The following is a 23661-nucleotide window of genomic DNA, read 5'->3' as shown; positions in this document are numbered from 1 at the left end:
TTTTTTAATTGCTTGGTAACTTTACTCTTTCTGTATAAAATATTTGAATTTTTTCAAGACAGCACATGGCTAAGATTCTGGAACTTAATGCTGACTAATTTTCCCATCATAGCCTTTCCTTCCAGTTTCCATCTGTGGCATAACTTTTCTGGCTTCTCATATGTGTTCAAAACCAGCTTTGTATAAAAGGTTCAGAATGTTTTCTTCCCTTGTCCCCTCCCCCCCAGCTAACTGCAAGTATTTAGATTAGCCCCACTGACCCTTATCAAGCACTTTCTTCCGTGAATAATGTTAACTCGGTTGAGATTTTTTTTTTGTCCTGTATGACCTTCTTCAGACTATTTGTGGTCCCACAAGCATTTCTGTCAATAGTGTTTGAGAGGAGAGGGACTCAATCTGCTTCACTGTGTGTACTCTGGTGCGGGAGAGTATACTCTGCTGCTTCTGCTATAGCTATCCTTGCTCCTCCCTCCAACAGGATCTAGATCACAAAACAGTCACTGAAGGTGTAACAGCCCTGCTGTAAACTTGGGATAATGACCAGCTGGTAGGTGTGGTTGCAGCTGGCGGAGTTCTGTCCTGTTGTGGTTTAACCCCAGTCAGCAACCAAGCACCACACAGCTGCTTGCTCACCCTTCCACCCTGGTGGGTTGCGGGAGAGCATCTGAAGAGCAAAAGTAAGAAAACTCATGGGTTGAGATAAGAACAGTTTAATAATTGGAAAAAAAGTAATAATAATAATTAAAAAAATAGTAATGAAAAGGAAAACAATGAGAGAGAGAGGAGTAAAACCCAGGAAAAAAAAAAAGATGCAACCGCTCACCACCTGCCGACCGATGCCCATCCAGTTCCCAAGCGGCGATCGCTGCTCCTGGCCAACTCCCCCCAGTTTATATACTGAACATTATGTCATATGGAATGGAATACCCTGTTAGCCAGTTTGGATCAGCTGTCTTGGCTGTGCCCCTTGCAGCTTCTTGTGCCCCTGGCAGAGCATGGGAAGCTGAAAAGTCCTTGACTAGTGAAAGCACTACTTAGCAACAACTAAAACATCAGTGTGTTATCAACATTATTCTCATACTAAATCCAAAGCACAGTGCTATACCAGCTGCTAGGAAGAAAATTAACTCTATCCCAGCTGAAACCAGGGCAGGTCCTTAACTGTATCTTCCCTCTTTAATGCCTGAAACAGCTTGTACTGTCACATCCTTGGATGAAGAATAATATACCCCTGCAAAAAAAGAAACCTCTGGTGGTTTTGATTCTAGCACATCAAATGATTTGCATTTCAGGTTGTTATTCTGGATTTTGTTTCTGGAGAGTGAAGTGAAAAAAATGAAAGAAGCAAAAAAACCCACCAAAACAAAAAACTGGGTGGGAGAGAACCCAGTGAGTGAAAAAAGGTGGAACAGTTGCTTTCCACCGACTTTTTAGTTCCAGAATAATTAAGAATATCTGAATCTTTCCAGAATAATTAAGTTTATCTGGATTACCTGGACAGTGTATGCTATGTCTGGCACTAGTGATTGACATCTAAATGGTTTGTGAAGCTGTAGCAGCTTTCTACTCATGAAGCTCGGTCTGAGCTGGCATGAGGTAGTGTGCTGTAAGGCTTCATTTAGTTCTGTATTACAGGACTCGTATTGAAATATATTGTTTTGCCTTTATAACGTTATAATATCAGCTGCATTTCAAATTGCCCTTTTCAATCCTGGTTTCTGCTTTCTGTGGTGCAACATGAAAAGTATCTTCAAACTAGATCAGGCTAGAGGGCTGCGTAGGGAGTGTTCTCGTTCCAGTTATTGCTGGCCACTAGTACTTCAGAGCCAGTATGAGCTTACAGTACACTTAAGATAATTGAAAAATTGATAAAATTCTGTGTTTACTACTGTTGTGGAAGGAGCAGCTGAGTTATCTAATTAACCTTTTTATATGAACATATACTTCCTTATTTTTTGGTCTCCTTTCTAGTGTAGTCTGTCTTCATCACTTTCAGTCTTTTCTCACAGGAGATTCTTTACTTTCTACTAAACTTCTTGCTCAGATTTCTGCAATTTCTGAAAAAAATTCTTTCAGACAGAGTTCTGGCAGTTGCCAGTCACTGCTGTTTTGTGCTTCCCACTAGATGATATTTGTCTTCTTACAGTCTTTTTGATTCTAACTGGGTGAGCAAGTGTAGTTTTCCCCAAGTCTGGATCTGTATCGATGCAACTTTGGTGTGGGATCATTTATCTGTCTGATTATGTTTGTTTATTGTTAACTGTAACTGCCATTATGTTGTGAAATGACTTGCTTGAGAAGTACCTGTCTGAATCTCCTGGATACACTTGCAAATTTGCTGTATCATCTGTTGCGTTCTCTTTGAAATAGCATATGTATGCTTCCTTTCCTGACATATCATACAAAATTGTTAAACTGTAGGAGCTAAATCTTTGTGGAAGTTAGTTCAGAGCAGAAGTCTCGGAGAAAAGGAGAAAAAAGCCTCTTTTCCTTAGACCACTGTCAGGGGTTGTGGTGGGGAAGACTGGGAGCTGAACTGGCATCTAAAGTCTGTTCTACTTTTGCTCTCCGTACTGGCCCAGTCCATTACCTGCTCTATTCCCAACAGCTCCCTAGCAGTGAAGGCTCTCCCCGTCCCCAGTGTGTACAGGCACACGCATGCATGCTTTTCTGAGAACTTCTTGGTAGGTATTTCTTGGAAGAAGAAGGAAAGAAGACGTTATAGTGGAGAGTTTATTAAAAATCATTTATACCTAAGCTAATGACTTTGTATCTAGAGCTTCTGAATTGTTTTTGGTTACTGTTTGTTGGGTGTGTATTTGGGGGAGGGCAGATCTTTAAGCTTTCATCCACTTGGTAGCGGAATGGAAGGATATGGAAGAGTTTTCTCAAGATGTCAGTATATGAACTGTTTTTATCTTACTGGAATACTGGAGCAGGAGGAAAATGTTTAACTCCCTCTTTCTTCTGTAGTGTGAAATACTGTGTTCAAGATGGTGCCTTAAAACTTCACATAAACTGTATTCGTCTGTGTATGATTCAAATGAAAAGGTAAGTAGTATGATGCATGTTTTCTCTTTATCATTTTGTTGTACCACTGATGTTTGGCTTTTAAAGCTATCCTGTCCCCTGTGCTGCTACTAACAATGGTAGTTCTGCTAATATAACCCCCATTTAATAGCATGATTTTCTTCCTTTTTTTAAACCAAAAAGGAAGTTGCTTTTGCAGTATACATGTTAAGATTGGATACTACTTCAAGTGCATGCATACCTTAAAAGGTTGGATAAGTGATTGTGAGCTTGGGAAAGTCACATACTGGCCTGAACATGTTATAATTATGAAACAACTATTAATATTTCGCATGGTGTGGGAAGTATAGGCCTGTTAAAACATCTGGGAGCTAGACTAGCCAAAAACTTTTCACAGAAACAAAAGTATGCAACGGTGGAAGCAGTTAAATCTGACACGGGGGTGAGAACTTTAGAGCTTGGATAAAGATGGGCCTTTAAGGCTTGCAGAGAATAATAAATCCTCATCTTGGGACTTTTGCAGTAGCAATCTCAATTTACGGTTACTAGCCAAGAAAAACTTTTCTTGTGGGAGATTGTCTTGGCATGGCCTCTAAAGTAACACATTTGGAAAAATAATATGGCTGAAGATATGCTAGTATTGAAGGGCAAGAATGCCAACAGTTCAGGACTGATAGGCTGGCCCTTATATACCAGTGTAGAAGCAATTAACCAGTAGCGAAATAGTATTCAAGAACAGGGAAAAACTGTATGTACCTGTGGCTTAAAAAGAAGTCTTCTGAAGAAATCTGTATTCTTAATCAAGGTCCCCTTCTTTTTCTAAAGGCATAGTTATGTTTAGACAATGTAATTGGGTATTTGGTTTCTCTTAACTGGGAGCTATGTCATTCTAACCAGTGGCTGCTGCAGACAGTTTAAGCTCTTTTCTACTTTTTCCCTTCACTGCCCCTTCCACTGTCTTTCTAATGACAGGAGTTTCATATCAGACCTTTTTAAGGTAATTAGTGGAAATGACATAAAAAAGAAATGCTGCATGTTACTTCAAAGCAGCATGTAGACTGTCTGTAAATATACTGTAGATATACCTTCAATGCTCCTATCATGCCTGTAAGACGGGGATAACAAGTTGTCAGAAGTCAATAAGCCTTACACCCCAGACAAAAACTTCCCATTAAGAGAGAGTGGTGGAAGAGCAGAGTTGCTCAGCATAAAGATCTTACTGACTTGTCTTTAACAGCAGGAGACTTGTCTTTAACAGCAGGAGCAAGAGTCCAGTTTCTTCCTTTATTGCAGAATTAGAGAATTAAAATGTATGTCAAATATTCTTAACATCTTGATACTGAGAGTCTTGTCTTGCACTGTGACCATACTTGATTAATAAAACAACTCTTACATACGAAGAACTAAATTGATGAAGTATTTGAGTTGTTAAACTTTTCAGTGCCAAGTATTTGGGAGCTCTTTTATTCCCCCTCAAGTCTGTATGCCTAAAAAGCTTCAGGTACCTAAATGCTGAAATTTAGATTCAGGAACAATTTGTGTGAGCACGTTGGAAACCTTTCATTTTTTTCACTGGGTTTTAGACCAGGTCCCCAGCTAAAAAAGCTCTCCAAACAAATTGCTAGCTCCTGTGGTGTTGTTACAGTATTTATATCTCTGATAATTGAGCTTGCTTAAGGATGTTTAAGATCCATCATTTGAGTGGGGTGTGGGTATGCCTGTGTACTGGGCAATGGTATGCATTCCTCAGCAAGTCTGGCTGAGTTTACCATATCAGCTTGCTGCAGCTCTTACCTGGAGGGTTTTATCACTTAATTTCTGTATGTTGTTATCGCATGGTAGTATTTTTAAACTGGTCATGTGATGCCAGCTCAGCCCTGACTTTGACGAAGTAAATTTTGTCAAGGGCACCTTGACTATGTCTGTCTGGAGTAGGGGAGCAAACAATATATACCCTAGTCTGTCAATAGCAATTCCTGTTGGGGTTTTGCTGTGTTCCTTCCTCTCCTCTTACACCTGTCTTCCCCTCCCCAAATTAACTAATGACTGTGGGGGTAACAAATGGTTTCGTTGTTGCAGTGGCAATACTTCCTCTCCCTGAAGTCCATATGAAAAACAGCTGTTTGGTGTAGGGGAGGGAGAATAGCTATTGAATGTCTTAAGGTATAGTTTGATAAACCTAATCTGGTGTAACTGCAGGCTGCCCCTGAAGGGGAGAGTCCTGCTGGTTCCCTATGCTGTTTTTTGATTTGGAGTGTGGGAGGCAGAGTAGGACTGTTCGATTTATTGTGTTGAACTGATGTGTCCTGAAGCTGCATCCCTGCTAGGTTTGATACATGGAAAGCAGTGGGCCTAAGTGTGTAAAGCAGGATTGTCCCTTTCAGTGGCAGCCTGTGTTTACAACCAAGCAGGTGCAGTATCAAAGTGCACCTGTATACTTAGAAGCAAGGCCAGTGACAGCAATAACCCTTACTCCCAGCAGTAAGATCTTTATGCTGAGCAACTCTGCTCTTCCACCACTCTCTCTTAATGGGAAGTTTTTGTCTGGGGTGTAAGGCTTATTGACTTCTGACAACTTGTTATCCCCGTCTTACAGGCATGATAGGAGCATTGAAGGTATATTTACAGCATTAAGTGCACTCCAGTGTGAAAGGTGACAGTGGATTTCAGGGGCGGAAGTGTTGGTCTTTTACCCTTCATGCCCTAGGCAGAGAGGAACTTCTCCTGCTTATGACTGGAATGCCTTTTAAAGATCTCTCATGACAAATAAGTATTGTATTCCAGGTCATCTGTGCTGGTTAGAGGCACTCACTGCAGGTACCTGCTGGCATTCTCCAAGTAGAGGTAAAATCAGCTAGGTTTAGGTTTTATACAGGCATTTTCCCAAAGCAGGTTTGGGAGCTTTCACAGGCGTACTGCAGTGGGGGAAGAACATGGTAGCTTCCAACAGAAGGATGGTAACGTCGGCATGGGCATTTGCTCTGTGTCTAGCAGAATGTAGGTGTAAACTTTTAAAACATGATCTTTAGAGTACTGCCATAATGTGGGGTCCTTCCTTTTGTATAGTTTTAAAAAAAGCAGAGACCTGGGAAGTCTGGTAAGCATGCCTCCTTTGAATATCTTTGTGCATTAAAAAACATGCAACTTAGGCACTTCTAGGGTAGAGGTTGTTGGTGTGTATTTGGCAGTGCTTGTGAATGTGTCTTTCTTGGACTTGACTGTCTCCTAGAGCCTCTGTAGAGTTCTAGTTTCTGCACAGTGTGTGATAAGGAGATCCAGGGAATGCTGGTGTGAATAGTCAACACCTTTTTCTTCTGAATCTGTGTATGTGCTAGGTAGATCTAGTATAGCATACCTTTCATGCTATATCATCGTTGTTAAATCAGATAAACCCTTTTAAAAGTAGGTGATCTCAGAGTTACAAGCTCATGGATAAATCAGGCTTTCAGTGGAAGTGGAGGAGAAAAGAATGTGTGTTTCTGGAGGGAGAAAAACTTGTGTTTTGTTCATCTCTCAAGATCCTTGTTGTTCTTTTCCCTTCAGACTTTTGAAAAACTCCTTATTGCCAACAGAGGAGAGATTGCATGCCGAGTAAGTATGTAATCTTCTAAGTTTTTTCTTTCTGTGGTTAATTCTTAAACTATTGGTATTTTAAATATTGATAATTGTCACTTCTTATATGGTAGGTCATCAAAACATGTAAGAAGATGGGGATTAAAACAGTTGCCATACACAGTGATGTTGATGCCAGTGCTGTAAGTACTGCTTGAATGGTAGATGGGATTCTTAGTCATTTGACAAGATTTGCAACTGTTATGCAGGCTCGTTGATTACCATGGTGGGCATGTTGGCAATTCTGAAGTATCTTTGTATTTGTCCTTTTCCTCCATGTGCTTGAAAGGAGGGGAAATACCAAGGGGGGAGGATTGGATAGGTATTTAGTGTGTTTTTTGTGTGAACTCTTCTGTGTTCTGCTCGTGTAAATGTTACCTTCCTTTTTCCCTGGATTAAGCTAGATGGTAACACCTGGTAGATATGTGCACCAAGTGTAAGAGTAGCAGCAAAACCTAAATTTTGTTTCGCTAATGTACACAAAAAAGGCAATGAAAAGTGGATCTTAGGAGGTGGTATAGAACTTGGTATAAATTGTTCCTGTGCCTGGTAAGTCCAACTCGTTGCTTCCCACTTTCCAGAAAAATGCCCTCTCCTACCAGGTGTGCTGAACAGGCCTACTGGAGCTGTTCCATTTGATGAGGATATTAAGGTACCTTGAATATTCAGCACCGATGGCAGGAAGGTGGTAAAATGGCTAGTAAGTAAAAATAGACAAGTAAGGTACTTGTCTAGCTACTCGCCCATTTTCAGGTCTTGTAGTCTCTTCTCTACTTTATTTTAGAAATATTTTAAGTCACTCATAGCAAGAATAGGAAGATAATTGCCTTCGTGATATAACAGCAAGTGTAGTCATATTTGCATATCCTTGTTGACTAGAGAGAACATCATATTATTCCTTGCCTGCAAGAGCTGCTACAGGAGAAAGGACTGGGGGTGCCCCAATGTCCCAGGATAGTTTGTTGAAATCTGGAAGGGAGTTAAAACCCTGTGTTATGATTTAATAGAAGAGGTCCCTCAGACAAGCTATCAGAAAAAAAAAAATGTGTATTTTATGCAGGACAGGACTTGTGAATATAGGTTGCTCAACATTGAAAAACTGAAGCATGGTTGATGGAATCTGTGAAAGTAGTTAGAACTTAGGTGTTTCAGAGTTAAGTGAAAGGTGAGAACTGTTGGGAGTTTTGGACTTTGACAGTGCTTTTTGTCTGAGTCCTTTTGTGGTTCTAGCCCTATGTGACCAGCTCCGTTCATATAAATAGGCTGTAGGTAGAGCAAGCGACTGAAACTTGATTTTCTGAGACAGGACAAATGCCCTACTGCTGGATTTCTATGCCAAGTAATTCTTTCTTTCTGAGGTGAATGAAGAATATACTTGGTCTGGATTTTAACTGGTAGCCATAACTGGGAGAGTATAGTAGGCTGTGGACGCTCAATGGACTGTGAAACGAATTCTTAATGGATGGGTGTCAGACATCATGATAAAGTACAATTCTTTTGGAAGCCAAGGGTTAAGTGGATATGCGTACAAACTACTCTGTATGATCTATGATCCCTCTGGTAAAACTGAAGCATGCTGATGGGTACTTGTATTCCATCTTATGTATATGGTATCTGCTGTTAGGATAAATGGATTCGCTGTTTAGCAGCACTGCACAGCCTTATTCACTGGCATGAATTCATTCTGAAAATAGACTAAAAAACGCTGTTTAAACAAGAGAAGACATGTTCTTTTGTCAGTTAGTAGTGGACTTGAGCAAATGAATTCATCTTCTCTCAAGTGTGTCTGGATGGCTTTGTTTATTGTATGGAGTCTGTTATGAGCTGGAGAATATGAAAAAAATCTGAAAGCAGTAAGTAAAAACCAAGATTGAAGAACATAATGAGGGTATGACAGGGAAAAGTATGACTCGACCTTAGGGAAGGGAGTGCAAGTAGTGCATTACAAAGAGGAAACTGAAAATATAATACTACTCTGCTTCAATCTACAGTGCTGTCTTAGCTTTAAAATATGAATAGGGTCTTTAATTTGTAATAGTTAAGAGAAAGGAAATCCAAGCTAGTGTGTCAGAAATTGATTAATATAACAGTCCATAAAGATAAAGTTAAGTGTGTTAAATGAGACGCTGACATCTTGAGTTCATGGACTAGAGATGATGCTCTAACAAATGCTGTAAGAGTGAAATAGTGTCTGCTTAGCTCTTTGGTTCCTTACTTAAAAACTGATCAACCCTATCTGTGCAAGGTTAAGCATTAGCTGTGTGCATTGAAGAAGCTCCAAGTATTTAAAGGAAAATCAGAGACAGGCTGCTTGAAACACTGTTCTGTGTGCTTTAAATAGAGTAGTGGTATTAAATCTAAGCAACATATGTATAATTAGTCCAAAAAAATAGCTTACGTCTACCATAAATCCTTTAATCGCTACCTTGGGTGCTTGGACTGGGAAATAGTTTAACTAATGTCATGTCTTAATGACTTCGATACCTCCAGTTGGTCCTTGTTTGTGGAAATGACCTGGCCATTGCAGTGATGTGTGTGACTGCCAGTTTGGACAATCTGAATAGATGAGTCTAGAGGCCAAATCCTTTGACTATGTTACTTACCACAAAGTAACAAACCATGTTTGCCCCATGTTGTTCGTTTGCGTTCAGGTTCCATTAACAGCTATCTTCTTGGTTATACCAGTGGTAGCAAAATCTCAAACACTCTGAAATCAAACTTGGGAGCTGATGCAAATGAACCTCTGTCCTCATGTAGCCAGGAGAAACCTGTTTGCTTAGTGGTGGGACGCTACAGAAGAGTTGTGAATATCCTTTTGATTTGTGCTTGACAGAATTAAGCAAGACATCCCTCACTCCTTCACTTCCTTGTGTTGCAAAGGCAATGAATATCATAGGCAGCTACTTTGATGATGATAGTCATTGAACCAAAGGCAGAAGTAAATGTAAAGGTATGTGGTTGAATTAGTTGCCCATCCCAAAGCTGTTTGTCTTTACTAAAAACAGTGGGACCTGGTTTTATGTGACTAGAGTAGGTAGGGATGCTTTACAAAAATATTTTTGATTGAAGTGTTTAGAAATAGCATTAATTGGAGTAGGTAAATTTTCTGTTTAGAACTTAAAGTAACCTTTGAGAGGTAGTAATAGCCTCTTATTTATTACATTACTTGTCATCTATGTAGCTACTTGCTGAAATATGGGTAGTCTGATACTCTTAATAGTAATTAATTTTTACAAATAACTGTAAAAGGAGGGCAAAGCAGACAGTCTGTTACATCTCTCTGGCTTTCCTTTCTGTCATACTGGTTGAAAAGAGAACTGAAATTGAAGTGAAGCAGGGTTCCTTGAGTGTGCTCACTAAATATTTAAGGAAGGGGGGGGGAAAATCACAAGGTATCGAGCAATTCAGGCTCTTCAGTGATAGTTTCTAGTTTATTCCTCATCCAGTGTCATATGCATAAATGACCCAGGCAGGCATTTTCAGTGGTGCTTGGATAGGAGTGGTGTACATAGTCTTAAAATCATTGGTCTTTGACTAAAGATACTGTAAGACTCATTAGTGGATAATCTTATCCTATAACTTTATTTTGGAAATGACTTTTTTGTTGAATATTCAACTTTTCTTTCATTTTTTAATGTTAAAATTCTCTGAAATCCTTGTGCAGTTTACAGTGCTGAATGAAGGTGGTGGGAATAGCTCAAATACGTACACACTTTCAGTGAAACCACTTTTTCTTTTTCTTCAGACTTGGTTTCTGTGGAACACCATGGCAAATGTCTTGAGTATGCTGTTAGAGCAATATTCATTTTGACATACCTCTTATTAATATATAAAATACGCAATTAGACTATAACAGTACAAAGAAATTTTCATTTCAAGAAATTAAAACTTCACTGTTGTGAGCAGGAGGCAGCAGAAAGGGCTGTTATAAATTGGGAATGTGGCAAAATTTGAACAACCTGCTGAGAGCCAAATAAAGCTTACTCGAAGGAAAACACAAGGAACAAAATACTGTTTTGTGTTCTTAATTTAAAAAATTGCTGAAGATCTGAAGGATTTGTATAGGTTAAAACTACTAAGGTGATAGGGAGGAAATGTTAACGAAGCTTAAAAGGAGGTGAATGACTTCAGAGTGCTTGTGTATTAATGCAAAGTTACAGGTAGCTGGAAATAGTATTAAATGGTATTGGATTACATTTACCTTTGGAGATGGGAGGGGGTGTGAATTATGAAAAAAAGATTATGTCCAAAGTTATTTGTGCTGTGGAAGAGAAGTTGCTGCTTTAACAACTGTCCTGAAATAAAATCATTGTGGTGGTAGGGGAAAACAGCCTGACAAAATGGCTACTGAGACCCCCATAGAGCATACAGTTGCTTATATGGTACTGAGTATGTTGAAAAAAGTAGGTCATAATGATGCTTTTTAGGGTCTTGAAAATCCTGGCTAATACTTTTTATTACATCTATTATTTTGGGGGAAGTGGAGGAAAGAAATTGTACACTGTTCAAAATGCTGATTTTTTTTTTTTTAACTTCAGAGTTTGGCTTGCAAAGCTCTAATTCTTTATACTTGGATAGGTAAAGTGGGGAAGGACTGGTAGAATTTGGAAATTTTTTAAATTAAAACATCTGGTGGAGTTGTTTTTGGGATGAGAAAACAAGCAAAGAAGTTTTGGCTAAACAAGAGTAATCGTATGTACTTTTTCCCCCTGAACTGATTGGAATAGAGGGTTAAGATGAAAGAGCCTCCTCAACCATAAATGTAACACTGATGGTGCAAACATTGTCAAGGAAAGCTAGAGAACTATTGTAATGCCTAATGTAATCAGCTAAAAGTATGATAAATGAAGAACAAGCTTTCACTAATTGGATCTGAACAAAAGAAGGTATAGCATAAAGCAGTGAATGAGATATAATTTTATTTGGCATTTTTTGACACAGCAGGGATTCTATAGCCATACGAAGCAATGAACTATAAATGACTGAAAAAATCCCATGGGAAAGCAATGTAAACTACTAAAACTTTATGGAGTAGTGGACAGTTAGTTATACTACTTTAACATAGGTTTTTTTCCTATCAGTCACTTAAGACTTCAGGTGTTATTGTATTAAATTGCCTTAAGCATAGACATCTCCAAATGTTCTTAACTTTTGCAGATCATCATCTTATTCTGTTGGACAATATAAACCCAAAAATGATGCAAGTGCTTTTATTGATGTAAAAATAATTGCACAGAATTCAACTGTTCTCCAGAAACCGTAGTCTTCTGAGTGAGGGAAAATGGAAAAAATCAAATGACCTAGAAATGGAAGATCTATATTCCTTTCCTAGCTTTTTTTTAACCTTGGAATCTGAGGCAGTATTTGAGAAGGAAGTTGGGGGAAAATGTGATTTAGAGAAACTGCAAAGCTGATTAAGCTTGTAAGCTTCTATACCAAGTCTGTATTGAGCTGAATGAATTTAAGGGAAGAAGTTGAGCTTTTGACTGAAACAATAAAAGCTTTGAATTTTGCTGAAGACTTCCCTGTAGCTTAATGGAATGCTGTCATGTTATTTTGTTCTTAAGAAATCCAGTTGGCAAAAATAAATGCCAAATTCCCCCACAATATTTATGTTTTAATCTAAAAAAACTTAGTTATATTGAACAATGGAGGTTTATCCAAAAGTGAGGAGTTTTTTTTACTTGTAACTAACTTAAAAATACAGAGGTCTTAAATTTTGTCCAAACTCTCATTTACTCGTTTTTTTTTTTGCTGTTTACTTTAAATATGCAGAGCTTTCTTCCATAATCTGCTACAAAACTAGAAATTCAGTCATTTTGACAGCTCATTGTCTCCCAATAGCACTTCAGGAGTTTGTGCTTATATAACCTGAGGAGAAATCTAGTTCAGGTACCAATATGAAAAGGAAACTCTAATATTTTAATGCCTTGTGTAAATACATGATTCCTAGACTGTTGTCTAGAGTGTTTAGAATGGACTCTTTGCCTCCATGTACTGTCTGGAGAAATTTGCTCTTCATGAATGGTCTTGTTTCCAAGGTGTGCAGAATAGGAATGTGCCAGATCACGCCAAGGAAACATTAGGGTCAGGTTTGCAGTTGGTGTTCTGCTCTTCCTTCAATGCACTTACCTTTTGTTTCAAAACTAAGACAACATGTTGCTTGTTTCTTCACCAGAGATGGTAGAGGTGATGTTACTATCCTGTCCCCTTGCCCTATCAAGTGAACTACTGAATAGTTAAGTAGAGTATGAGAGATGTAAGTGGTGGTCATCCTGTAAAGACTCAAATACCTCTTTGGAAGGAGTGTGCTTTTGTTCAAAATTGTATCTTGCTTGCCAAGTGTAGTCTGCTTTTACTTTTTAAAACTGTATCATTGCTTCTAAGCTGAGTGGATTGGTGGAAGGCGCTATCGATGAGGAAATAACCAAATTTTCGTTGGCTGTGGGGAGCGATGCAAGCTTGATCTGCAACTTTGAGAGTTGGGGAGCTCATCAGAGCTCTTAGAGTCCTAAAGTTTCAGCCTGTTCTCCAAAAACTGGCTGTGCATTTTATTCAGTGATAGGATGATGTCAAATGCATATATGACCTTTGGAATGGGGACAAACACTGAGGCTCCTTTTGTGTAGTTTGATGGCTAAGCTGAAATGTGGCTTGTGTTGGATTCTGGTTGAAGCTGTAACATTGAATAGGAGAGGAAGGGTGCAGAGTAGAATGCTTTAAACATCGTGCTGCAGGACCTTTTGGGGACGCTTCCTTGGAGGTGGGAAGTACGTGTTAGAAGGAGTTGAACCCAGATCTTTTGACCTTTGTGGGGAGGGTTATTTAATTACCAAGCTGATTTAATCCATGCATTGATCCTTCAAATAAAATTCATTTATTGGCATAAAGCTCAATTAGGGGAGGTGGTTGTTGTCAAAAGGTGTACTGAATTGTCCTTGGGGCAGGAAAATGTGGAAGCCTAGTCAGGGAAGTTAGTTGTGACTTAAATGTGCAGGTATTCAGTGCTGTGGAGAGTGAAGCAGTGGTTCTGTGGGTGTTGACAACTGTCTACATGAGTAGGTAGTGTAGAGTAACAGGAGTGGATCTGTAGAGTGAAATGGTTCATGCTGAAGACATGGTGTCCTTGCTGCCTGCCTTTTAGCATCTCTGATTGCTTCTAGTCTGGTGCAGTGAACTCTGTGGTGGTTTGATGTGCTTGCTGGACTGCATCTTTTGGTTGAGTTTTGCCTGGAAGATACCCAATTCATGTGCTTTGAGACAGCTGTGTTGGAGGCAAATGTGTTGTAAGTGGGGATGACTGAGAGATTAACTTAAAAAAATGCGCTCCTGATTTAACTTAAATGCTAAAGTACGCTTGCCTGAAGCAGCTCTAATTGCTTGCATGGTACTGCCCTTCTAAGCTCTTTCTTGCTCTAGCACTTTTCTGACCTTGTGCTGAACCGTTTCAGTGCTCTGAACGCACCAGACACCTTATTTGTCAAGTTAGTTAACATTTTTTCCACTGATTTAGTATGCTAAAATATTTCAGAGGAATGTCTGACAGATGCTGGAGCCATGTATGGAAGCAAGATGAGTTGGGAGTAGGTCAGCCATCAATTAAACTGACTTCTGTTGCCTTGCTGGCCACAGGGCTCTGACACTGTACCCAGAGTTCTGGGGTTTGGAGAGATGTACAGGCACCTCAGTGATCAGCCTTAAAGTCTAGGCAACAGGCTGAACAGGGCTGAAGTCACTAGGCTTCACTTGTTCTGAAGACTTGCCTCTCTTTCTTGGGTGGCAGGGGAAGAGCAGGCAGCTCCTTCCTTTGAAGCCACGAGTGTTTGCTGAAGGCGCCACTTGAAATACTGTCATTGGCACTCTGGATCAATGGCTTCTGCTGCCATAATGCTGGCTCAAACTTACTGTGCTTATTACAGTGAATTGCGCCAAGAAATCAAGTGGGTGTACACCTGTTGTAGCCCATTTTGCTTGTGTTATCTCTAGACCTTTCCAGATGTGGTGGTGGAAAGTGCTGTATGTAGTAATTTTCATGCAATTAAACATTGTCAGCGTGACAAAAAAAGATAGTTATACCATCTTCCTCTGTAAGAGAAGTCCTGCGGCAGTGTGGTTTCCTGCTGCTTCACTCCCTTAGGGACAAGAACAGAAGGCCCTTGGACCTGTTCTCCTTTGAGGCTTTCTGAGTGCCCTGTCTTTTTCCTGATTTCATCCTTCACCCAGGTCCTCAGCAGCAACTATTTCATTGTGCAGATTCATGTCTGTTGCTCTTGTGGTTTATATTGCCCCAGCTGTGCTATTTGTTCTCAGCTGTGGTTGTGGACATTCAAGGATGATCTGTTTTCAGGTGGTATTCATGAGTTGATTGTATTTGGTAATACTATCTCATTTCTTGTCTGTGTGGGTGTAAACACTAGTCAGCAGGCCTTGGGCTGAATTTCCCCTTACTATTAGGATGACTTCTAGACAGAGGTGGACCTGAGGCAGATTTTTTGTGAATAATATTCACAAGTGCTTGGGAAATAGCTTTTACACCTGATCTAAGACTGTGCTGCCAACTAAGAGTAGTTCTCTCCCCTTCTTACCTTCCTATCTTTTGTGTACCTGACACTTTTGTTGACACTACTACATGTGCAGTCCTTTGTTAAATGGATCCAGGCTGCTTATCTGAACAGTGGAAAAAAATGGAAGAAATGTGGATCGATAAGCTGATGTGACTCCCTGCATAGGTTAATGAATGATAGAGCTAATGCCATCAGGACATGTGGTTGGGAACCAGGAGAAGGGAGAGTACCTGATTAATGTTTTCAGAGGCATTGTAGATTTAGTGTCTTAAGTTAGTATGAGCCTGTATCCCTGATATCTGTTTCCTTCCCTGCTCCCTTTTCCCCGTATCCCCCAGCGGTGGGGTATGTGATGGGACTATGTGAAGAGCAGGATTGGGAAGCAGAGCCATCTTAAAAGATCCTTGTAAGGAGGGTTTAAATATTTAAAGCCAGATACTTTCCTCGATTGTTAGCTGTATAGCTCAACAAGCAGCTACAGAGTGTTGTGAGGTCTGCGGCTGACAGGCTGTGGTTCCATGGGTGGGACCCTGGTGCTCTTTTTCTAGGGAAGGGTGTTAAACAAGGAACTGAATTACATATGAAGTGTCTGAAAGGTGGAAAAACTCAAGACTGGAGACATGAAACAAAGAGAAGGTGTAGTAGAGAGAAGGAAAGAAATGCAGTGTTTGGGGTATAAGTTATAGGTATAGATGCATATGTTACTTTTATGGGTGTTGCGGTTTTAGGTTATACTCCTTTCCTTGTTCTTAAAAAGGATCTGTCTTCTGCTTGTTTACTTTCAACAAGATAGCACTAGAATTTAAAAAGGATGAGTTTGAGAGACCCTTTTATGTATTACTGAATTGTATGTAGGTAGCAACTAACATCCTTTGATAGTTGTTTCAAACACATGGTGATGTTTGTGGTTGGTTTTTTTTGGGTTTTTTGGTGGTGTTTTTTTTTTTTTTTAATTAAACACCCTTAGCTCTATCCTCCAAACTTGCCTAGTTTGGGGGTGAGGAGGAAAACAGGAGTAGAATAATCATTTAAAGGTCATCTCTGGATAACAAGTTCTTACTGTGAAATTAGTATGACAATATTTGTCACATTCAATTTCTTAGAATGAATGGAATCTTCAAAGTTGAATTTGGAGATTGTAGGCCTTTGTTAAACTATTAAACAGAGACACATACAAAAATATATTTAAACCTAAATTTTATGAAAAAATTCCTCTTAATTCTTAAGTGATTGCTTCATATTTAGATTATTTTTCACTTTCACTTTTTCTTGGATGCTCTAGATAACTAGACAGTAACTGCCATTCTTGCCCCGGTAGGAAACTTGCATATTGCTTTTGCTGAATTAGCATGCCTGCATACATATGGATGTTGTCCTATTAGCCAGACTGATCATGTCTCACAATTAAAATTTTCCCTAAGATGGAGTTTATTACTATGAAGGCCTTCATTCAAACTCAGGTTTCTGTCATAGGTTGACAGGAAGCACTTGTGAGTGTGCATGAATAAGCAAGGACTGTGAAAAATCAGATTATGTAGGAGTTGATCTGAATTTATATTTCTTGCTGGTAATAGGCCTTAAAATATCAAATGATATGATAAAATTCTTATTCTATCCTGAAACTTTTTTCATGTCTCGGCCCCACATGAGTTGATAAACATTATGACGTACCTGATTTTTAGTTTAGTACTTGTCTCAGTGTCTGGCTAAAGCTTAGTCTTAGGTCAGTATAGCCAGCCTTGAAGCCTGATTTCAGGTCTTCATTGGAAATTCTTATAAATGGTAGTGTCAATTATAAATGTTTGAAATAGCAATTCTTCTAACTGATCTTGTCAATTATAAATGTTTGAAATTGCTTCCAAAAAGGAGTTTTCTGAAACAGCTTTCAGCCCTGGCACTTTCTTGATTATTCTTCGGGATGGATTTACATCCTGAAATATTTAAACAAAAAGTAGCACTGAGTGGTTTGACTGTTTTGGATTTTAAAAAACCCAACACAAACCAACCAAACAAAGAAACCCAAACTCCAAAACAAAACTGCCAAAAGCCTCTGTGAAAAAACACCCCTCCCCTCTGTGAATCATATATTTAAGAATTACCATTAAAATACACGTTCATCACATTGATCTCACAATCTTCACAAACTTCACTTACATCAACAAAAAGAATTCCCCATACCAAAATCAAAATAATGTCATCACAACACCAATAGAAGTGGACAATTTACACACAATCCACCCCTCATCCTTTCACCACAATGACGACGACAGAAATTCCCCATAATAATTCTGCTCTTCGCTCTCTAGCTGTGTTCAGTCCATGTTTTGCCTGTTACGTCTCCCAGTTATTATCCTTATCTTGAATTCCTCATGCCCCATGTTGGGTACCAAAAAGGACTGTGGTGGGTTGACTGTGGCTGGATGCCAGGTGCCTACCAAGCTGCTCTATTACCCTCCCTCCTCAGCTGGACAGGGGGATAAAAATACAACAAAAGGCTCGTGGGTTGAGAGGGCAGGGAGAAATCATTCACCAATTACTGTCACAGGAAAACCAGACTCGACTCAGGGAAATTAATTTAATTTATTATCAATCAAATCAGAGTAGGGTAATGAGAAATAAAACCAAATCTTAAAACACCTTCTCCCCCCATCCCTCCCTTCTTCCTGGGCTCAACCTCACTCCTGATTTCTCTACTTCCTCCTCCCCGAGCGGCACAGGGGGATGAGGAATGGCATCTGCGATCAGTTCATCACATGTTGTCTCTGCTGCTCCTTCCTCCTCTCACTCTTCTCCTGCTCCAGCGTGTCTCCCACGGGAGACAGTCCTCCATGAACTTTTCCAAATTGGGCCCTTTCCACGGGGTGCTGTCCTTCAGGAACAGACTGCTCCAGCATGGGTCCCCCAGGGGGTAACAAGTCCTGCCAGCAAACCTGCTCCAGTGTGGGCTCCTCTCTCCACAGGTCCTTCCAGGAGCCTGCTCCAGTGCAGGCTTCCCACAGGGTCACAGTCTCCTTTGGGCACATCCACCTGCTCTGGTGTGGGGTCCTCCACGGGCTGCAGGTGAATATCTGCTCCACCGTTAACCTCCATGAGCTGCAGGGGCACAGCCTGCCTCACCATGGTCTTCACCAGAGGCTGCAGGGGAATCTCTGCTCTGGCACCTGGAGTACCTCCTCCCCCTCCTTCTTCACTGACCTTGGTGTCTGCATAGCATGTTTCTCTCATGTTCTCACTCCTCTCTTCTGGCTGCTGTTGTGCAGCAGTTTTTCCCCTTCTTAAGTAAGTTATCACATCACATTAAGCGGTGGCGCTACCATCGTTGCTGATGGGCTCAGCCTTGGCCAGCGGCGAGTCCATCTTGGAGTTCGTGGCTCTGTCGGATATAGGGGAAGCTTCTATCAGATTCTCACAGAAGCCACCCTTGTAGCCCCCCTGCTACCAAAACCTTGCCATGCAAACCCAATACAACCCCCCTTCCGCCCCAAACAAACAAAAAACCCAACACCCCCCCCCCCCACCTTCCATGTATCTTATTTAATATAGGGGAAGAGTAGTAATCTGTGTTTGAATAATCGGTGCCAGGTAATAGCTGTACTTAGTGGTGACTTGGATTGATAGAGATACATATATTCTGTTTAGATATAGTACCTTTTTTGGTTTCTGTCTCTGTCTTGCTGTGCTAATCGGGCAATGCTCTGAATTTCATTCCTGGACGTTAATTTGATGTATAGCATTGCATGAAGTCTTGCAGTCCCTTTGTAACTAGCATTTAATATCTGCTCACCTGTTGATCTGTAATGTACAGACCTTGTAAGGTAGGATGCTGGCAGTTCTTAAAGCGAAATGGTTTTCAATGTGAGCTTTGCTTTTGACAAACTTGTGACATGCTGATTGCTTGTGAAAGCATGTCATCTCCCTTGCCTGCTTTCTGTACTAATGGAACATCACTGTCCAGGAAACATGTCTCCAAGATTGACCTTTTATATTTTGTTCTCATCCTTTCTATTCCGTATGTAGTTTCCTAAAGCATTATGAATGAATCTGAGAAGGAACCATAGATTCAGCGTGACACTGATGGTACCTGTTGGGGGCAGTGAATGATAGCACTTTGGAAGGGGGGAGTGGGAAAAAGAAAAGTATCTGTTCTTCCACATGAGCAGTCTGAGGTGCCTGAGTAAAGCTGTTACGTACTCTTCCTTTTTCATCTTCAAAGACCCTTTTTTGAAATAACACAAAAATCTTAGTCTACACTAATGCCTGTCCTAGCAAGCCTGTTAAGAAATCATAAATTTTTGTATCCTTTTGCATTTTCTTTGTAATCCTAAATTATAATTGTGTATCATAGCTCTCTTTAAGTAATGCAGCTGTCAGTGCAATGAATACGAATTGAGCTTGGGTCCCACATTAACACAACTGTTGGAGAACCCTGTGAGAGAGAATCATGGAATCATTTAGGTTGGAAAAGACCTTTAAGATCATCAAGTCTAACCATAAAGGAATGAGGAATGTGAATGGAAGCTAAGGCAACTGTGTTGAATTGCATAGAGACAAGATCCCAGTTAGGAATGTGGGGTGCTGGTGCATGGCCAGTGATTGCAGTTGGTTTGTGTTGCTGCATAAAAACAGGTGTGACTAGGTGATCTTCCAGCTCTTGTTGGTTGGCACTTTTTGGCAGATTTTTATCTAAGTATGTTACAGGCACTTTCTCAAGGATCAGGAGACCTGCCTTAGTATCAGTATTATGGTGGTATTTCTTTACGTACCTTGGCAGTGGCTGTCTCCTGAGGGGGGGGGAAAAAGGCAGTTTTAAGTTTCTGCTGTTGAGTGGCTTCGTTTGTCATATGGTCCCACACAGTGTATTACTTTTCCAGATGTGTGAAACTGAGTGCTTGGTATTTGGACTACTCCTTTCTAAAGCTCTGTCATGATGCTGAATAGTGGAGATCCTGAAGGATGTTGTTGAAAGGCTTGTGTTGAGTTCTGTTCACATGAATGTCTACTGGCTAGTTAAAGAAAGTCTTGATATTGACTTAAATAAAATGTTCAGATTGTTCTGAGCAGTGCAGGTACATCTGACTGTCATGTTTCTATTAGGAATTAACTTCCTCCCCTGATTTAAGACAGTAGTGTAGTATCAAAGGTAATTTGAATGAAGCTTTCCTTTCTAGTCTTCTAGAGAATACAGCATCTATCCCCTAGGGAATGCTTTTGGTTTTGTCTTGTTTTTCACTAACATGGGTGTATAAATATCTGTGGGTAACTCTGATTCTGTTTCTCAGCATGTATGCTTATAAGGGGGCGGGCACATCTGCGTGGTGAAGATGCCAGTTTGGTGAATACAAGAGAGCTCTCCTGAGTTGTAACCAGACCTTAGGTGGCGGCCCTGCATCAAACTGGGATTCTATGCATTTAGCAAGAATTTAGGAGAGCTTAAAACTTGTTTATGTAGTGCAATTTCTTTCTTTGAACGAAACTTTTAATAGATATTTGTCTGTTCTTAGATGGTATCAACACTACATTCCCAAAGGACGCTTTGGAAGTAACATTAGTTAAATATTGGGGACTGGTTTCATATGATACTCCCTGCAAAAGTTGTCCCATGGCCTCATTGTTTCCTTATTATGCCATATTGTAAGGCTGAAAGAAACATGGCTTCGCGTAAATGAACGTGTTAATTGTAAATCTTGCCAGCAGTCATGAATTAATATTTAAAGTACATGGAAGGAGCAAGGCTGCAGTCTTCCATGTCTCAGGCTGTAGCAAATGCCTGGTGCTTCTCCCTAAGGCTGGGACTAGGGGCCGGGGGCCCTCAGAAGTGGGAGGTGTGCTCTGGTCCAGGTGCTGAGTTGCAGGTGAAGGAGCTGCAGGGAGATGAGCTGACTGCAGGATCAGGAAGGACAAACAGACTGACAGGTTCTTTGCAGAGAACCTGCAGAGCTAAGAGCTTTGCAAGAGGCTATGCTTGAGTGAGTGGAGGATAGAGACCCTTAATACAGGGAAGGCTGTGACTTCTGCCACTAGGCTATCTTGTGGTAAATGTCTGCCACAGACCTGATCAAGAACAAGAAGCAGATAAAATCAGTTCTAGAGAACTGGAGGAAGCCTCGTGATTGCAGACCCTACTCTTGTGGGGTTTTAACCGTTGTGATATTTGCTGGAAAGGCAGAGTGAAAGCAATTGAGGAGTCTTCTGGAATGCGTGAAGGATAATTTCTTGACACAAATGATTGAGTTAAATAGAGGAGATGCTGTGCTGGACCTCTTACAAAGAGGGAAGAGGTGATCAGGAACGTGAAACCTGTGACCGCTCTGAAGTGGTGAGGTTTAAGTTCCCAAGTGGAGCGAGTAAGACAAACAGCAGCATTACAACCCTGGACTTCAGGAGAGCAGATTTTTGGCCTGAGGAAGGATTTGGTTGCCAGGATCCAATGGGAGACTGCTTTGGAAGTCAAAGTGGCCCAGGAGAGCTAGTTGATACTCAAGGATGGTCTTCTCCAAGCACAGGAGCTGTCTGTTCTGCTGTGGAGAAGGCTGAGAAAGTGTGGCAGAAGCCTGCCTGGGCTGTATAGGGAACTCGGGCAGAGTTCAAATGCAGAAAATGAGTATATAGCAGGTGAAGGCAGGGATGGGTTACCCAGGAGAAAGAGTTGTCAGAGAGTTCAGGGGCATAATTAAGGAAGCCAAAACTCTGCTGGTGTTGACTGTATACTGAAGGATGTGGAGGGGCAACAGGAAGTTTCTGTATATCAGCAACAAAAGAAAGGAAAAGGAAAACGTGGGCTCATTGGGCAAGGTATCTGGTAATGGTAAAGAGGATGGAAAAGTCTGAGATACTCAGTGCCTAATTTGCTTTGGTCTTTACTGGGAAAGTCCATTCTTAGGCCTCCGAGGTCCCTGAGCCTAAGGAAAGATCAAGTGGGTATTACGTAAGTGAGTTGGACATAGGAAAGTCCATGGGATGGATGGGATGCATCTGAGTTGAGGGAGTGAGCTGATTTGATTGTGAGACTGCTCTCTCTCATCTTTGAAATGTCAGTGTTGTGGGAGGTTCCTGATGACTGGAAGGAAGTAACTTTTTCTTTGATCCAGAGAACTACAGGGAGGTAATTGGAAACAATATGGTGTGAATTTTTTTGGAAGCCATGTCTTGTTATATGAAGTATGAGAATATGACTGAGAGCAGAAATGCGAGTTTACTGTGGCAAATCCCGCCTGGCTAATCTGGTAGCCATCTTTGATATGGCTAGCTCCAAGGATGAAAAAGAGCAGTGGATGTCAACTCCCTTGGCTTTACCAGTGCTCTCACTGGTGTCCTGTAGTATCTTAGTAGCTGAATTTGTGAGATGGTCAACCTAGCTAAACTACAAAGTGAGTGAAAAACTGCATCAGGTCCCGTCCAACTTCAATTATTGTTCACTTTTTTATTGCTTTTTTAAAAACCTACAGCATGGGGGGAGAACTCATTTTATGCAAGTAAAAACAAAACACATATTAAGTTAATTTGTATTACGTTGTCAAATGGGCAAATACATGATTAGTCCATAGTCTTTGGCTATGTAATGTGAAAGAAAGAAGCTATCTCTTTCACCATTTATGGCATCGTATTTGATGAGAAAAGGAACGCCTCTTCACAGATAACTTGAATGCTTATTATGGAAGTATGACCTGTTTCTTTACCTGCGGGATTTTTTTTTTTAAATTGCTTGTCACCCATGGCTGAGCTATCAGGTTCAGATTTGAGGAAGCTTTTTTTTCAGTGAGGATTTTCCATGACATACACAACTATCAAAATACTGATGTGATTCTGAGAAGGTAAAAAAAGGTAATAATGAGGGTACACAGAAGTCTCCAGTTGTCTCTCAATTTTAATAAAAATTGAGTGTAAAATTTGAAGAATAATGTCCAGAAAGTTAAAAAATAGCTCTTGTTTATGACAAACTTTCCTACATAATTTTGCTGATCTTGTGCTTAATGTTTTTCAATTTTGCACGTGGTGCTCTAGCTGTTTGAAAGCTCTTCAGTTCAACTTTTGAGCGATGGTTTTGTTCCAATATGCATAGCTCTTGCTCTTAACTAGCTCTTCTGGATGCTACTACTGGTTCAGTATTGGAACTGTCTAGTTTCCTAGAAATGCTCCTGAACCCAGGAAAAAGTTAACTTACTGAGCCTGTTTTTTGTTTGGCTTGTCTTTGCTTAGTAAGTGAAGGAGTTTATCTTGGAGAAGAACTAAGAGAACAAGTGTAATGTGTGGCGTGGCTGCTGGGGACTGCATCTCCCTGCTGTTTCGGATTTTTTTTTTTCTTAAAGGCTTTTCCTGAACATAACAAAGGGGTTTGTACTGCCTGGCTAATGTTTGTGCTCTGTGGAGGTGAGAAGCCTGGTACTTTTGTGTTGGAGACTAACAGGAATCCAGTCTTCAAAGTACTGTGACATTCTTCTAGCATTAGGGCCCTGGC

General features: G+C 40.5%; 1 protein-coding gene across 9 annotated transcripts in view; it reads left to right on the top strand.

The window, feature by feature from the left end:
- The window catches only part of PCCA (propionyl-CoA carboxylase subunit alpha), a 291279-nt gene that overhangs the window by 5574 nt on the left and 262044 nt on the right, over positions 1–23661 (top strand). For 4 of the 9 annotated variants that reach the window (XM_075137806.1, XM_075137809.1, XM_075137851.1 and 1 more), the window contains exons 2-4: positions 2974–3051; positions 6574–6621; positions 6717–6785. The exons of 1 other annotated variant lie outside the window; for it this stretch is intronic. In XM_075137806.1, coding sequence (XP_074993907.1) covers positions 2974–3051; positions 6574–6621; positions 6717–6785 — 195 coding nt within the window. Of the gene's footprint in view, positions 1–2972; positions 3052–5626; positions 5684–5814; positions 5875–6573; positions 6626–6716; positions 6786–7223; positions 7295–23661 lie in introns of those variants that run through there. 4 more of the 9 variants (XM_075137825.1, XM_075137833.1, XM_075137843.1 and 1 more) reach the window with 4 other exon arrangements.

Source organism: Calonectris borealis, chromosome 1 (genome assembly GCF_964195595.1).
Source record: "Calonectris borealis chromosome 1, bCalBor7.hap1.2, whole genome shotgun sequence".
Taxonomy (NCBI): Eukaryota; Metazoa; Chordata; class Aves; order Procellariiformes; family Procellariidae; genus Calonectris; species Calonectris borealis.
Note: the sequence above shows the minus strand (reverse complement) of the source record. Positions and strands in the feature narration are given on the sequence as shown.